Source organism: Mercenaria mercenaria, chromosome 19, assembly GCF_021730395.1.
Source record: "Mercenaria mercenaria strain notata chromosome 19, MADL_Memer_1, whole genome shotgun sequence".
NCBI lineage: Eukaryota > Metazoa > Mollusca > Bivalvia > Venerida > Veneridae > Mercenaria > Mercenaria mercenaria.
Window position 1 is genome coordinate 15693610 of NC_069379.1, and position 17768 is coordinate 15711377.

Genomic DNA, 17768 nt, shown 5'->3' on the forward strand with positions numbered 1-17768 from the left:
ACAAACACACAGGTTGATGGGAAATGGCCGCGATTTTATTTCATTGATTTTATGGCATATAGCATGTTTGAATTTTACAGAAATCAATATGAACACAAGAAAAATCACTAGCTAAATTGCATAGCAACTTACAGGCAACGCAAGGAGGCAGAAGCCCATTTTATACTGAGAATGAAGAAACTGGATAATGCGGAGATTTTTCCATTCACAGCTGATGAGAAAGTGAGGCGAAATGTTCATTATTTACTTCTATTTATAAATTGCTATATGCCATTGCGAAATGCACATACGGTCGCATATGTATTGAGGGCCACTAAATATTTTATGAAATAAAATTTGTCCAATCAGCACACAGAATGCTGTTTATTTGTTGATTCTTTTAAAGTTCTTTGTCAAAATTATATGTTAAGTACATGAGCTTAAGAGTATAAAAAAAGTAATAACTCACTTTTACTAATTCAAGACTTAAACAAGACGCATTTTTACCATTTGTAATGAAGTTTCATCTGTATTCTGTCTTACAGTAATGGACACCTTTATATTTGTAGCTGAAACAAGGTGTCATGTTTTCTTGTACTGAAATTTAAAAACAAAGGACTTGACGAAATAAGAACATTTATAAATTGTTACATCTTAATAATCTAGATGAATGGTAACAGAAAATATAGGAATCTTTAAAGTTTGCCAGAGGTTATACATATGACCTAATATGTATCAAAACTTATGCCAATACTTGGTCTGCTAATATGTATTGAGGTTTAATGTTACTGATAGAAATAGTATGAAACTAGACATCATACTCTCCTCATGCTCAAATCCGAATGCCTGCAATTTCATAACTGCATACTGGTCACAGCAGATATCGTTTAACGAATAGTCTTGCCCGTGTTAGAAACAAACGTATGATAAAGACAAAAGCGAGTGCTGCAGCAGAACAGTCGATTTTATTTTCCTTTTTTTTTTTTTGTAAGAAAGCTGGATTGTTTCTTACGTGCTGCATTTAACCCAGAACGTGGTTCGAACACCCAACAGAGAGGGACAAGTGATCCGTACCTTATGACATAAATTTGTCGACCGCAACGGCCTACTTAAAATGCATTTAATCTAATATTTTCATAAATATATTATTATCATTCCTTTTTAAAAATTAAGTTCCCGAAACATTGAACAATGCAAACAGCTTCAAACAGCTTCAAAACCAATTCAAACGTAATTTTACCCTTTACCTGTCGTTTACCTTTTACCTTTCATTCAATGACATTTTACCTGATATACCCCCCTAATGTTTGAGTATCGCTAGCAAACTGAAATACGATTACAATACATTAAAACGAATTAGTAATATGGAGCATTATCACAATTATTCGGATCAGTAAGTGTCATCATCATCATCATCGCCATTGTCGTCATATCGTCATCATTACCATCACCGACGTCACCATTGTCATTAACGTACCATAATGAACCAACAGGATATCATACCATTATCATTTCGTAATATCATAATCACCATTGTCATCATCATCATAACATCACCATCATCATATCAGATTCATTATACCATATCATCATCATAATCAAAATCATATCGTCATGTAAAATCATATCATCATATTCTCATAACGTATCATCATCGTAATCATTATCATCACAGTGACAGCATTGTTATACATCATATCATCATTACCATCATCATGTTATATCATTATCATCAGCCGCATTATAATTATTATCATCTTTATGACCGTGTCGTTAAATCGTACTATAAACGCCAAATTGTCATCAAATCTCTATCGTACCATCATCATCGTATCATTATGATCGTATAGACACAAACAACGTATCAACATATTATCATAATAGCATCAACATCATCATCATCAACATCATCGTCATAATGTCACAGTCATCATCTTATCATCATCATCATCATCACCATCATAATAACATCATTATACCATATACATATCATCATCGTCATCTACAAAACGTGTCACCACTTTTTATCATGCTGACGAAACTGAACAAGCAGTGTAGCCCCTTTTGATATCGGTATTTTAAGTATAGGATAAAAGCCTCAAAAGATCCTATATGTTTTACATAAGTAGATTTCAACAATATCGAATTGAACAAAGATATCATTTCATTCGTTTTACTGTCGAGTTTTTAAGTCACAAAAATATGATGCATGTTTGGTTTTGCTTCAAATAGTAAATACAATTAAGGAGTATACAGATGTGAGATATTGAATCTTCACAAATATATGGTCATATATCACAACCAAATTAAAGGTTTTTCCATATAAATCAAACTAATTATGCCTTGCAACGAAATTCGCTGTTTGTAAATTCTAGACGTTCATGTTTTAAACTAATTTATTTTAGACCAACTGCGAAGCAAGTGCTACAATTTATATTAATCACTCTCGGCACCTAATTCCTCACGGCATCCATTGCCACTAGGGTATGAGAAAAGAGGCCAGTTTCCCTTTTAATGCTGAGCATTAACAAATGGACTACTGGTACCACTTTTCACGTCTTTGGTATGACGCGGCCATGTATCTCGTACATATACCATTACTCGACTTATTGTTGAAAACTTTAATACTATTTACAAAGTACTGTTCTGCATTTGTTAGAAATTCCATAAATGTTTTTTAAAAATTATAAAAAAATATTGCCAAAAATATCGAGGGGTATTAGAAGTTTCAATTAACATATAACACGAGAGCAAGAGAGTGTAAAAGTATAAAAAGTCATAGGTAATATCACAAAAAAAAAAAAAAAAAAAAATCAGAGAAGAAAAAGGTGCAAAGAAACACCTTCCAGAGTGCGATTTTTTTAAGTTTGCTGATTTGTGTGTGTGGTGTGCGTGTGTGCGTGTGTTGATCGTGTGCGCGTTTGGGGAGGCTGCGTTTTTAGAACGTGGCTTTTCCTGCTGGATATTCTTCCTTGATTTTAATCTTCACAGTGACCTGCACAAGGCGGTTCTCGACTTTTAGTTTAATTGTTTCACGTAACGTATAACGCTTTCTATTTGACTAAAAATGTTGGCATCTACTTCCAAATTAGTTTTAAGCTCTATGTGCAGTGAAGAGGGCTGTATACTCGCTTAACATCCCTAAACTGTCATTATATTAAAACAGATCAATTCACAAATAATGTGTGAATGAATCATTTTGTACCGCTTTTTGTGAATTTATGTGTATTTTCCGGTATAATTGATATCTTGAGGGTGATTTACATCGTAATTGAAATACGATGACTTTTAAATGACACTTTAGATATTAAATTGAAATATATCGAGATTATAATTTCTGATAAAATAAACATCTATTTTGACAAATTCATCGTTGTGGTTTTATTATCATTTAAGTTTTATCAATTGAAAAAAAAAGTAAGTACTCGTATACTTTTTGTTAAAATTGGATATGACTCAAAACATAGAATGAAATTTTTGTATTTTAGAATATTACAATATCTTTCGCGAGAGAACAACGTGTGCAATGAGTGAAAGATATCTCAATCTTACATGCAAAACAAACATGTTTTGAGCCGTGCCATGGGAAAACCAACATAGTGGCTTTGCGACCAGCATGGATCCAGACCAGCCTGCGCATCCGCGCAGTCTGGTCAGGATCCATGCTGTTCGCTTTCAAAGCCTATTGGAATTACAGAAACTGTTAGCGAACAGCATGGATCCTGACCAGACTGCGCGGATGCGCAGGCTGGTCTGGATCCATGCTGGTCGCAAAGCCACTATGTTGGTTTTCTCATGGCACGGCTCATTTTTTATTTCATGTTTTGACTAAATTATTTTTAACTGTGAAAATACCAGATATATTTCACCGAAATATACCGTTTAAAACTAGGCGTGAAATATAAACTATACTGGCTGAAACCTATAACACAGTTTTAACGAGATTCCCCGTTATTTGCAAGTACTAAAAAGTACGCATTTTACAACCTGGGGTGTAAGATGACTCTCGTGCTGTAATTTATAAATAAATGCATAATGTTCATACGCTACTACAATAAAATAGAGCTCAAGTTATTTAAAGAATATGGTACACAAGAAAAAATAATCTGTCGTAGGTAGAAAGTGCGAATTAAAATATCTGCCTCTCGGGTAACTTTTTTTTTTTTTTCTTTGCGGTTAGTAAATATTTCAAATTCTACTAATACTGCTGTATATTATTCATGCCACAAAAGATAAAATTATTTTGATTAATGTTTCACCTCACTGTCTGTTATACATACAATGGAGCATTATGTTAGGGAACAATATGTTACTAGACAAGAAACCAAATATATTATCTTCGTTAAATAGGATAATATGCGTTTGTGGTGTGTATTCATGTGTACAGTAGTGGGACCGTAAAATTTTGTCTAAATCTACATAGTTATATCAACGAGTCATGGAACATAACTATCACTGTACGTTATTTTATATGTTTGACCATTGTGGTTAATATGTATAAAAATAACAATTTTGAAACAGTCTAAACTCCGCAGCAATGGTCAATTCAAGGGTAGTGTTCCACTAGATTCTGCATCTTTTTGTTTAACTGTTTTACTTTTTTCGGTATATTTCATCTTTTTTTCGTTGGGTTAAACGTTACATTTATAAGTCATATGGCGAACTGTCAGCTTTTGTTGGTGGTGGGAGACCCCGAGTGCCTCTCGGGGTCTAATTTCATCACGAGCTTGCACCTGAGTAGAACCACCGGCCTTCCGTATACCAATCCATGAAGAATTCTTGTCCCAAGTGAGGTTTGAACACATATCGACGAGAGGCAAGGGATTTGAAGTCAGCGAGCTTAACCACTCGGCCAAGGAAGCCCGTTTGTGCATTTCTGTGTATATAAGTCTCATATACGCTGCTGTGGGATTTTGTTTCGGGGAAGGTGTGTACTTTCTAAAGTATATCTATCCGTGATTGCAATTTGACATGCTACGTTAAATTAAACTGGTCTCCCGGCAGCTTTATCGCTTGTAATAACATATGTGAGGAAGTACATACCACTAAAAGAAAAACCGCATTTTCTTTTCACATATTAAATGTTTCAAATGTTTTCGTTTTGTGCCCAAAGTCTTTTAAAATCTGTGTTAAAATCTAAATATTATCATTATTATGTATAATATTTATTCAGTGTAATACTGCAAAAGGGAAAGATTAGTAATCTATGTAAAAACTTCCATTAATACATATACGACATGCACATTTAACAAAACATGATTATTTAAACATTAGTGACATTGACAAAAGTAAAAATGAAAATGATTTGTCCTTGTGAATATAAGGTAACTGGTGGTACTCCACCAATGAACAATGGTTTAGCACTAATCTGTTTGTATTTATGTATCTAAATGACTGTCGGGGCCTCGGTGCTAAAACCTAAAACCTAAAACAAAGAAGCGACCGTTGCGTTTTGATTAACAGTCTTTTGCAAACAATTGATTCTCCGATAATTTTCGCTTTCCCATTTTGTTGGGTGAATTTTATTTTCCAAATGTATAAAGCAAAATACTTGCACTTTTAAAGTGCACATAGTCTAAAAAATGTTTTACAATTTTAATATTTTTGAATAGCAATATTTTACATATTTTAAACGTAACATTTACATTTTTACAACTTTCGAATACAAAAGCCATTCTCGGACGACTTCCGATTCAAGTACAAACTAGTTATCTTTAGCAATTTCGCAATAACAATGGAAGAAGAGTCTGCTGTCATCAAATAATTTTCACCAGATGCCCATTCATGCACACCCATCTGGACTGACTTATAAATACGCCTGTGCACCAACTCAAAAATAATATATTCTCAAGGCAAAGTGTATGACAGAGAGAAGGTAAGTCGTTTTCTTTTTTTAAATATTTAAATTATTTTTCATAAAATTGCAACGAGCTTATTGTGGATTTTAAGAGACTAGAGATATAGGTAGAGCTCATGATACTGTACTTATTTGTTAGAACAAAACTTTGTTTTTAGAAGTAGAAACATATATGGAAAATACACATCGTTTCTCTTACACTGCATCTTGAATCGTCTGAATATATATCTGATTTGAGAACTCTGGGTTAGTCTTGGTGCGATGTGGCAGCAGGTGCATGTGATGAGGGTGCGTTGAATCATTCTAAGCTTGATTGCGTATGTTGTTGTTCTTTTCGACTGTTTTCCCCTTTTATTCTTTTTGAATAACTTGTCATCTTATCTCTTCTGCTATATATGTAAATTTATTTCTGAAAATTATATTTAGTTTAGCACTTGTTTTTCTTCCAGTCCAAACAAAAATCCGCCATTTAGTTTACTCTAACATTAAATTGACACCAAGGGACGGATCAATTTCTTATATTGGTAAAACTTGTGGTCCAACCCGTTTGCATTATGACACCATTGCAAAGTAACCGAATTTATTATATACCTATATAAATTCTGTAAAAAGTCGGTGTGTATATCACAATTAAAAATGAACAGACAGACAAAAATTCCGTATTGTACCTTTTAAATTCCGTATTGTACCTTCCGTTTTGTATGCTGCCGGACTTTTTTCATTAATATGCATAACCTGACGCAGTTCTATAAACAGCGTACATAAAAACTTCACTAAGTTCCATTTAATATCGATAAACATTGAAGATTTTGTTCAAGAACAAAACAAGAATCAAAATGGTAAAGGTATATAATAAAAGTGTCATTATAACAGTAGCTAGATCTGGGACTTTGTATTCGGCTCTCGTGGATTTTGCAAGGTCGGATCACACTCTGCGCTTGCGCGCCTCGTGAGATCCGATCTAGCAAAATCCACTCGAGCCGAATACTGCATCCCAGATCAAGCTACTGTTATAATAACCCTATTGTATTTTGATGTATTGTAGTATTATATGTCTTGATGTTTTGTTGGTTTGCTGTTGTAAATACATGCATCTGTATATTCATGTCTGGTGTACATTTACTATTATATCTTGTGTGAAAATTACAATGAAATATTAGTAAACTAAACTAACTATAAGAATTCACCAAATATCAGCTAAAAGAGATTTCAAACGGATATGTGTAAAATTTCTTAACGTGTTTCAGTATACAAGGAACTATTCAAAAACTATAGACTTGCATATTCAACTACCCATATGAAGTTAATAGAAAAATACAGTTCCTATTGCTTGCGCAATACCTGACTAGTAATTGCTTTATTTTAACTGTCCAGTTAGTATATATCAAGTAAAACGCAGATACCAATAGCAAATCATCAAATGAGCCGTGCCATGAGAAAACCAACATAGTGGGTTTGCGACCAGCATGGATCCAGACCAGCCTGCGCATCCGCGCAGTCTGGTCAGGATCCATGCTGTTCGCTATCAGTCTCTCTAATTCCAATAGGCTTTAAAAGCGAACAGCATGGATTCTGACCAGACTGCGCGGATGCGCAGGCTGGTCTGGATTCATGCTGGTCGCAAACCCACTATGTTGGATTTCTCATGGCACGGCTCAAATCATTATGTATGAGTTCGAATCCTCGTGACGACTTTTTCAGATTTTTGTTTTTTCTACCCGTTTCCAATTCTGTTCCAGTATTCTTCGTTTCATGGTTTGTATTTGCATATAAATTATGTCTTTATATAACGCAAGTTCATTATCCATTTCTATTTATATGCTACGTACATGCATTTAGCTAACATTATCTTTGATATGATACTAAACTTACTCATCTGCCATTCCTATATATCTCTGTTGTTATTTTGGGACTGTATTTTCTATTCAAAAGATCCGATGAACTTAAACAATATGCTTTACCTTTGAGCTAATTCGCAACTGGTACGAAAACCAGAAACAGATATTGACAAGTTATAAAAATACTTTTACTTTATTTAAATCTGTTTATAGAACTTTAAGTTTGTAAACATCACTTTATCGTTCGGGCATAGTATAATGTGTAAGTTTACGTGCTTAATTTAGTTTAAAATACTCTTTATATAAAAGTTTAAATAAACTAACAGTCGTATCTACTTTGTTTGAAATATATAAAAAGAAATTTCTTCTGACTTTCATGTTTCTTTATGGCATAAAACTGTTACCTTTAAAGCAGCTTAAAGCTTTTTTTTGTCAAAATGTTTGTTTGTGTGTGTGTGTGTGTGTGTGTGTGTGTGATAGCTGATAAATCGAATGCCTACTACTGGCAAAGGACAAACGTATTGATTGATTTGTTAAGCTTTGAATTACTCTAAGGATTTAAAGTGATTTTACAATATAAACTTCAAAAAGGTTTACACAAATTGATAGTTTTGGTTTATGAGTGATTTTTATCGCAATAAATTATGATTTATAGATATAATTTACACATAAATCACAGTTCAATTACATTTCAAATTACTGGCGTGTGTGATATTTTTGTTTGTGTCAGTAATGTTACGGTAGTCATTCTTTAAATAAATACAAAAATGTAATATTAGATCAAAACGTATGTTTGTTGGTTTGTTTGTTTTGGGTTTAACGCCGTTTTTCAACAACAATATTTCTATAATTAAACGGCGGACAGTTAACCTAACCAGTGTTCCTGGATTCTGTACCAGTACAAACCTGTTCTCCGCAAGTAAATGCTACTTCCCCACTTGAATCAGAGGTGGAGGGCGAATGATATCAGACACAATGTCTTTTATCAAATCGTCACGGAGAACATACGCCCCGCCCGGGGATCAAACTCACGACCCCGCGATTCGTAGATCTGCGCTCTCCCTATTGAGCTAAGCGAGCGGGCTAAAAAGTATTTATGTTTTGAAATGTATATCTATGTTGTGAAATGAATATTTATGTTGTGACATAAATACATGTAACTGCTATATCTCTAATGTGATCAAACGTATCTTTAGTATTTTTTCAAGGGTGTACTGTAAAATCATTTAATTTCGTGGGCATAAAAGTTCGTGGTTTTTGTCAAAGTGGTAATTTCATGGGGATATGAATTCGTGGATTTTAACGTTTGAACATAAAATGAATAGGAATTTTACTTGTTCGTTGGGATTAAATTTGGTGGATTGGCTCAAGCACGAAATCCACGAAAATTAGTCCTACACAAATATTAATGATTTCACAGTATATAGATTATTTTTAAACTTCTGTACTTGATAGCAACATGACAAAACAGTTAAAACGTAAATAAAGTGTAAGATTATGTATACTTTTTATTATCCTACGAATTATGTGCTGCATGTATTCCTCGACTGTTGGGTGCATTCTTTGAATGCAGATGTTCCTGTTAGACTGATGTCCTTGTTTCGCGTGTCTCTTATTAGACACGTATTTGTCCAGAATATAAATAAAGATAAAGTAATTTTTAAAATGTCCCTCGTGTCATGCAAAACTGTGAAAAAACGGTAAACTTAAATGAGCCGTGCCATGAGAAAACCAACATAGTGGGTATGCGACCAGCATGGATCCAGACCAGCCTTCGCAGGATCCATGCTGTTCGCTTTAAAAGCCTATTGGAATTGGAGAAACTGTTAGCGAACAACATGGATCCTGACCAGACTGCGCGGATGCGCAGGCTGGTCTGGATCCATGCTGGTCGCAAACCCACTATGTTGGTTTTTTCATGGCGCGGCTCAAATGTGCTTTGGTGTTCAGCTTGTGTAAAAGCATATAGTGCATACCTTTTGTCCGATTTTTCCTTGAGGATACCAATTCATTGTGTTTTCCTGCTCTTTTCAGAAATAATGTTTGTGGTGTCAAGTTTAGTTGCCTTCGCAGTGCTATCTCTCATCATGATAAATGTGCACTCACAGACAATAGGTGAGTACTTTTCTTTTCCTGGTTTATAATTTCAATGAAAATTGTTTCACAATAATATATCGTGTGAGTGTTGGTATACAAACATGTACTGTCTACGTTCTACGTTGCGTCGAATGAAAACATCGTAGAAAAATAAAAACTGTTTTGTCCTAAGTTATTGGAAAATCATTTTAGCAATCTGAAATATAAGTTTTTAGCAATCTGAAATATAAGTTGTCCGTGGTTAATTCTTACACAAAGAGTGAGATTTGAGGCCAGTTTCAGAATGTAATCGTGCCAGATTAGGCACTGAAACATAGGCTAGGGTCATTTTTTGTAATACTGAATCCCCCCCCCCCCCCCCCCCCCCCCCCACACACCACCAAAAAAAAAAAAACAAAAAAAAAAAAAAGACATCGTTTAGCATGTCAAATTAGCGACTTTAATTAAGAACAGCATTTCTTGTTTTATATGCGAATTAGACTTCTTACATATTATTTGCTCGGGCAGATTTGACAGTCGATTTATGCACAACGTTAGAAACCAGATTAACTGTGGTGAATGGGTACACCGGTGGAACTGTTTACATTGAGGGAACTACTCAGAACTTCACTGACTGTCACCAATCCCTGGCTGGAGATTCAACGGATGTGTTCCAACTTACATTTGATACTTGTGGTGTAACTTATGGATTCCTAGCATCATCAGTATGTTTGTTTTTATGTTTGCTTTTGATTTAGCGCCGTTTTTAACAGCGTTCAGATATGTAACGGTAGAAAGATAACCTAACTAGGTTTTCTGGATTCAGTTCTTACCTGTTTCCTGCAAGTAACTGAAAATTTCTCCTCAAAGCCAGTTTTGTTTTATTTCAAAGTTATTTTCTGTATATCTGTACACTATTGGTTTATTTACAAAAGCGACAAACACATGTCTTGTTTCCATAAATAGTAAAAAAGCGAGTAATTTGAATTCAGCAAACTGTCGACAAAGATGGTCACAAAGTGGTCTAAAACAGGCTACAGTAAAATACATTTATTGAATGATTTACTGGTCTGTATTAAAACTTATTGCCCGATTTTATTTCACGATGGTGATCATGAATTTCGAAGTTTTTTTTTCTATATTTTAAATTCTGAACTGAGCTATAGACTGGTAAATAGCACAGTCTATATACCGTTGTATGTAATAGTAACATCTATTTACTTGTTTTTCAGAATACAATCGATTTCTACGTCGTCGTTACTCAATATCCCTTTGCAAACATTTTCACTGATCCTCGGTTCCATGTTAGATGCTCGTTCCAGGAGTCAACCAACAATGTCGACATTCAAGTGGAGTCAGTGTATGTATAGTGGTAATATATGGGTTAGTAAAGTCGAATTTTAAATAGCCTGGCATGTTATTCGGATACCCTTAAACACACTCGTACATAAGGTTTAGTTAATTGGTCATTTCAGTTCGAAATTTAATTTATATATTTCTGGTTTATAAACGATACTTTTGGGGACGTGTAATTTAAATGAAAACCTTATAGATCAGATATACTGTAAAATCATTAAATTTCGTGGGCATGAAATTTCGTGGTTTTGGTCAAAACGGCAATTTCGTGGGGATATGAATTCGTGGATATCAACTTTTGAACATAAAATGAATGGGAATTTTACTTGTTCGTTGGGATTAAATTTTGTGGATTAACTCAACAACGAAATCCATGAAAATTAGTCCCCCACGAATATTAATGATTTCACAGTATCTCATATATATCAAATGCGTATTCTTCAACAAAATTGCAAACCATTGATGAATACCAAGGCTGTAACTCTATAATATATAACAGTTATGTTCAGATGGCAACTTTCAAATTTTATTACTGAAAAATGACATTTTATGCATCGCCTCTTATTACTTTAGGAAGATGCGGGCACTAGTATAAAGCCACCGAACTATTGTTTTCAACTTGCATACACATTTTAATTCACAACCAAATAGGAAATGCAATTATATATACTAGCAATTTCATACGAATACTGAAAGAAGAAATGTCACGCGAATTTAAAGTTTCATTTATTTTATTGAATAGGACTGCAGACAAAAGTGGAACAGAAAGAAGACATGAAACCGACCCATCGGCAGTAATCTCCCTTTGTAGAGACACTTTAGAAGGAACATGCGAACCAATATCATATTCGAATATGGTCACCATGGGAGATAATCTTACTCTCCGTTTTGATTTGTCACCACAAGTCCGTAAGTATTTTAATAATATTCAAATGTTGTTGCTTTTTGGCCAGTTTAGTTTGTCATCACTTGTTCGTAGTTAAAAACAAGAACAAGCCCCGTTCCAATAACGCGCGCGCGCGCACCACACATAAGCTGGTGCCGTACAGCGATTTGCATGTAAGCACGACAATGTTATACACGAAAAAAGAACAATCCTACGGAAAGCAAACCAAATTGTCGAGATGAAAAAATATTTGGAAGCAGGCAGACTCGATTTGACCGAGTCTGTCCATAAAAGGTTATGAAAAGTGCAGCACCTCTCACGCCCCTACCCCACCTGAATCCGCCAGCACTAATGTAAGCAGAGTTCTATTACCTGGATATATAATGGACTTCATGATATCAAAGGACCAGAAAATAATACCACACGGAATACAAGTATGAAGAGAGCTTTGAAGATTTTTGTTTTGACAGTTAATAGCACCTATAAGAAGGTTTCGAATGCGCTGAATGCAATCAAATTTATTAATAGCAGATTATTTAAGGATTTCAAATCTTGTTGAAATAATTTTCTTCTCAAGACAACATATGGTTGTTTTTTATTTCTTTTTAATGTTTTTATTAGTATGTATACGTCACTGATAATGCAAATATAAGAGTATACTACAAAACAAAAACGTTCTTCCATTCCAGCAAATTATGAACTACGAGTTGACGAATGTTTCTTTGAAGCAAAAGATCAAACAACCGGAATTAGCGCTTCAACACTTCAGCTGTTAGATATTCAATCACAGTAAGATCTCATGATTACATTGTAAACCTTTATGGCGTGGTCACACTACACGTAGTAAGGAATGATCGTAGTTGATCGTAGTTGATCGTACTAAGCGTAGTTACACGTAGATAATCGTAGTCAAACGTAGTGATGATCGTAGTTCGAACTTATGATTTGTCCGTAGTAAGCAAATAATTTTTCGACATGTTCAAAATCTGACTACGATTAACTACGATGTTTTGACCCTACTGTGACCGTAGTTTGAACGTAGTTGATCTTAGTTAAACGTACTTGATCGTACTTAACAGTAGTGTGTATCGTTTTTGATCGTAGTACAAGAAAAACACATCGACAGTACGGTTCAACTACGATCAACTAGGGCTCCACTACGGCTAAACTAAACTAGGACTCCACTACGGCTAAACGCTTTTCCGTAGCTCAACGTAGTTGATCGCAATTTGTCGTAGTTGTTCGTACTTCGATCGTAATATACACGTAGTGTAACGTAGTAACTCGTGGTAAGACGTAGTGATACCCTAGTTAACCCTACCCGATTTACTCGTAGTTGAACGTAGTTGTTCGTACTTACACGTACTTCAACGTACGACAAACAACGTTTAAAATGGATTACGACCAACTACGTGCGTGAACGTAAATGTGACCATTGCTTTAGCCTGCTGGTTGCAAATGATTCTGCCTTTGCGACCAGTGCAGACCAAGATCAGGCTGCACATCCTTGCAGTCTGATTATGGTCTGCACCGTTCGCTATTCAGTTGGTAAATTTTCAGTGAATACCCATTTGAATGATAAATGGTACCGCCCAAATGGAACGACGGACCAGTCCATTTTAGAAATTTAGCAGGCCCGTTAGATAAGGTATACGTTGTCTTTGAACTTCAGTTTTATAGGAAACAAAACAGATAGTTCTCTAGAATATTTAAATACTTATAAATAGAGCCGCCGGTCTACCTCACAAAATATGGCAGGATAGCTTTCCAGGAAGCAAAGGGCACCCCAAACAGTCATAGAGGCATAACTAATAAACCTAATTTGCCGAGGCCCAGAACCAGTATTTCCCGATGACCTGAGAAAACTGTGTTATATAAAAAAAAGTGCAATTTGTTCTGTAGACGTTAGAATAATCACCATTTCGCAAAAGTGGTGTTTTATGATTATTTTTAATTGCTTACTGTAGTGAAAGTAAGACATTCAAATGCAAAATTAGGATTAAAATCCCTCATTTATCGCCAGTATTTTTGAAAGTATGACCAGGTGTACAGTACATGAAAACAAAATAAACCATTTCAAAATATTTACAAGTATTACAATAGGTCGTGATTCTTGTTGAACTGGTCTTCGATTTGACCAATGGTAGTTGATGCTAACCAAATTACTCAGTTAAATAGAAACTGCGGAACTGTGAATGAGCTATGCGTAAACTGTGAATGAGATCTATGACAAAAAAAAAGGACTAGAAAATGTAACAACACTGTATCGAAATGAAGACAGACGTTTTTTTATATCCCAGAACTGCCAATTTTATAGCAAATGGAATCAAGTCCTTTGAAAGGATTAAATACAACCAACTGTATTAGCAAAATCGGTTTGACTGGCCTAGTTTTCCATGAGGTGTAATGAAATGTACAACAATCCTTCATGCCCTCATATGCCCTCTAATAGCATAATTGTATTGTTTAGGTATACCAATACATTTTGTGTATTCGTAATCACTAATGACAAGATTTGTTCAAAGTCTATATAACAATAAGAAAGGTTTATCTCGTTTTTTTTTTACAGTTGCTCTGCATATTCGATTTTCCCTGATTTTGTACATGCTTCAATGGCCGTCACAAGTTCTGGCGGAAACTCGTTTGATATTCCGTATGCATCGACGTCATTTACAGCGTTTATTCCGTTGACGGTGACTAAGGCTTTAGCATTGGTGGACTTAGATTTGGTGATTGGTTGCAAGGTGTCATTATGTTTCAGCGGAAGTAACGACTGTACTGCGGTAAGTAAATGAAATGAGCCGTGCCATGAGAACACCAACATAGTGGCTTTGCGACCAGCATGGATCCAGACCAGCCTGCGCATCCGCGCAGTCTGGTCAGGATCCATGTTGTTCGCTTTCATAGTCTATTGCTATTAGAGAAACCATTATCGAACAGCATGGGTCCTGACCAGACTGCGCGGATGCGCAGTCTGGCCTGGATCCATGCTGGTCGCAAAGTCACTATGTTGGTTTTCTCATGGCACGGCTCAAATACATTTTTATCGTCGGAATTTGTCATGGAAAATTTGCCGTACCTACTTGTATGTTCTTAGTTAACCAGTGTATGTAAATTATGTGAAAAAAATGATGAAAATTATCACCATATGTCGAAGTAAATATTTCATTACATGAACATTTAAATATGTCCTTAAATGGGTTTAAACCTATTTACGAACATTGTATAAAACAGATGTTGATATGTTTCCTCATTATTTAACTTTATCAACCGTTAAAATGACATAGAATTTAAAGTTTGAAGTCACCTTTTGTTTCAATTTTATTTTCATTCAGCCCTCCTGCGGTGGAAAACGACGTAAAAGGGAAACGGACTTTGCAGATTCGGAGTCCAATACGACACAAGCCTGGTTGTATGAAGGTTTTCAAATGCAAATAGGTAAATATACCCAACAATAGAATGTCTTTTTGTCTACATTTGAAATGTTTTGTCTTTTCCTCGCCTACATGGGTGTAATAATTATAGGTTATTAGCTATGTATCGGGAAATCTGCACGTCGAGTTCTTCAGGAGAAATATTGCGCGGCTTTCTTCCGCCGAAGAACGAGTGCATAATTTCCCAATGCAAAGATAATAAACTTTTTATTACATACGCATCAACACGTATAGATATTATGTAAATATCACAAATATGTTCAATAGCCTGAATAGGATGGACAATACTGAACTAGACAGAAAAAAATAGCGCAACAACACACACTGAATTACGTGGCGACATGAAATTCAGGCGTCAGTGTATGAAAAATATTGACGTTTCCGGTACCAGTGTAACTTAACGGGGAATAGAAACGAGTATGTAATAATAATAATAATAATCGTGTATAGTTTTGTTTCTTTGAATTTTAGACATTATCAATGTAGTGCCATCATGCTAAATGTATTACAGTTGCGATCGACTGAATTACTGTAACATTACTAGTATGTGAAATGCATTACAGCTGCGATTGAATGAGTTATGGTAACAGTATGCAAAATGTGTAACAGCTGCGATCGATTGAATTATTGTAAAATTATGTTAAATGTATTAAAGCTGCGATCGATTGAATTATTGTAAAATTATTTGAAATGTATTACAGCTGCGATCGATGTGACGTTTATACATCGGGCTATGCAGTGAAAAAAAAATGAATGCCGAATTTGTTTAACGCTTTATGCATGGGACTATATATTAAAGTAAAACATTTACATTTCTGTTATTTATGATAAAATTCAAATTTCAGTCAATCACGGAAATACGCCTACCGATCCTAGCGACCCAGATAATGGTGTAATACCAACGCAACCAGGTACAAACGATATCTGCTTGGACAAACAAGATTTCTGGGCTATACTTCTAAGGTGTGTTTTTGAATTTCATTTATTATAGTATTTCATAAGTTTTTTTTTGTTTTTACTAATAATTCATTTTCACACACTTTCTATCTGGATTATAACTCCAGTTTCACATATTTTCTGTTGAACTTAACTTAAAGGCGTTGAACTAACCGAAATATTGTGGCCCCTTATGAAGCTTTTTTTCCGAAATTCAGTGTAAATATCAGTATGAGTAGACACACATGTTTTATGTTGTTCAATTTTATGTGAAACAATCCTTTCTCTTTAGGATGTGGTGTTGCGCTTTTTGTAAAAATTTAAGCCTAACCGTTAACTACTGTTAATGTTTTTTTTTGCAGTTTGTTGCTATTGTTGTTGTGCATAGCTGTTGGTTTTTGCTGCTTCTTTCTGTTCACAAGGAGACAGCAACGTCGAAGGAAGATGGTTGAAGCAGGCAGAAGTTCCTTCGTACCCACTACCATCGCGTCACCTACCACGGCAACATCAGTGTCATCTCTCAGTACATCAAGCGAAAGTCAGCCATATTTTCTACCACGATATGTGGCTTTTTCTGTGAATTCATCCGGAAAAAAATCGATGCTTTCATAGTTTCAAAACATTATTTCTTAATTGTTGTCAGCACGTGCAATTTTCATGAAGCTTCAAATAACATTTAACAACAAAAGTGATAATATCACAAACTTAAATATGGTAGAAAATTCTTTGCATGTGAAGTCGTTATGTCATTCTTATATTAAACTTTGTTTCAAATTTGCCCAGTGATGTCTAAGGAAACAAATGAACGAAAACTGGTTCCTAATCAATAGTTTAAGACGATTCGGTTATTTTCAAGTTCAAGATTTGTTTAAATTTCTAAAAGTCATCAAATTACTTTTAACCCGCTAATACGCATGTATAGATGAATCACTTTTCATAAAATTCATTCTTGCAGATTGATTGTCTAGAAATCTAAATTTAAAGTTTTGTCGAGGAAAAATCTGTTCACTGTAACATATGTAAACTGTACAAGAAATCAAATAATCAAGTTTTTATTTACTTTATTCCTTTTAAATTGTTCCATGATTACATTTTCACGTGAACTGACACGTGAGTCATTAGAACTGTTTTAATAAAATCTGAGAAAAGATCCTTTGGAAGCATAGAATGAAAGCAAACAAAACAATACCAGGCTTGGTTTAATTTAGTCCTTGATTAGAAGTACCGGTAAGTGCAACACCTCTCTCTCGCCCTCATCACCGGGATTTAGCAAAATTCTATTACACAGATGAGCCGTGCCATGAGAAAACCAACATAGTGGCTTAGCGACCAGCGTGGATCAAGAATGAGCCGTGCCATGAGAAATCAACATAGTGGGTTTGCGACCAGCATGGATCCAGACCAGC

General features: G+C 34.9%; 2 protein-coding genes across 2 annotated transcripts; both read left to right on the top strand.

Annotated features, from left to right (window-relative positions):
* The first annotated feature begins 9607 nt into the window (after positions 1-9607).
* Positions 9608-12785, top strand: LOC123542855 (uncharacterized). Its single transcript, XM_053531185.1, has 5 exons — positions 9608-9789; positions 10279-10475; positions 10983-11110; positions 11849-12015; positions 12682-12785. Exons 1-5 carry the CDS (start codon positions 9714-9716, stop codon positions 12783-12785), a joined length of 672 nt encoding a protein of 223 aa, XP_053387160.1. The 5' UTR covers positions 9608-9713.
* Positions 12786-14567: 1782 nt separating this feature from the next.
* On the top strand, positions 14568-17371 carry LOC128551327 (uncharacterized). The gene is made up of 4 exons (XM_053532161.1): positions 14568-14775; positions 15328-15430; positions 16272-16389; positions 16725-17371. The coding sequence occupies exons 1-4, from the start codon at positions 14605-14607 to the stop codon at positions 16972-16974; spliced, it is 642 nt and encodes a 213-aa protein (XP_053388136.1). The 5' UTR covers positions 14568-14604; the 3' UTR covers positions 16975-17371.
* Positions 17372-17768: the final 397 nt, after the last annotated feature.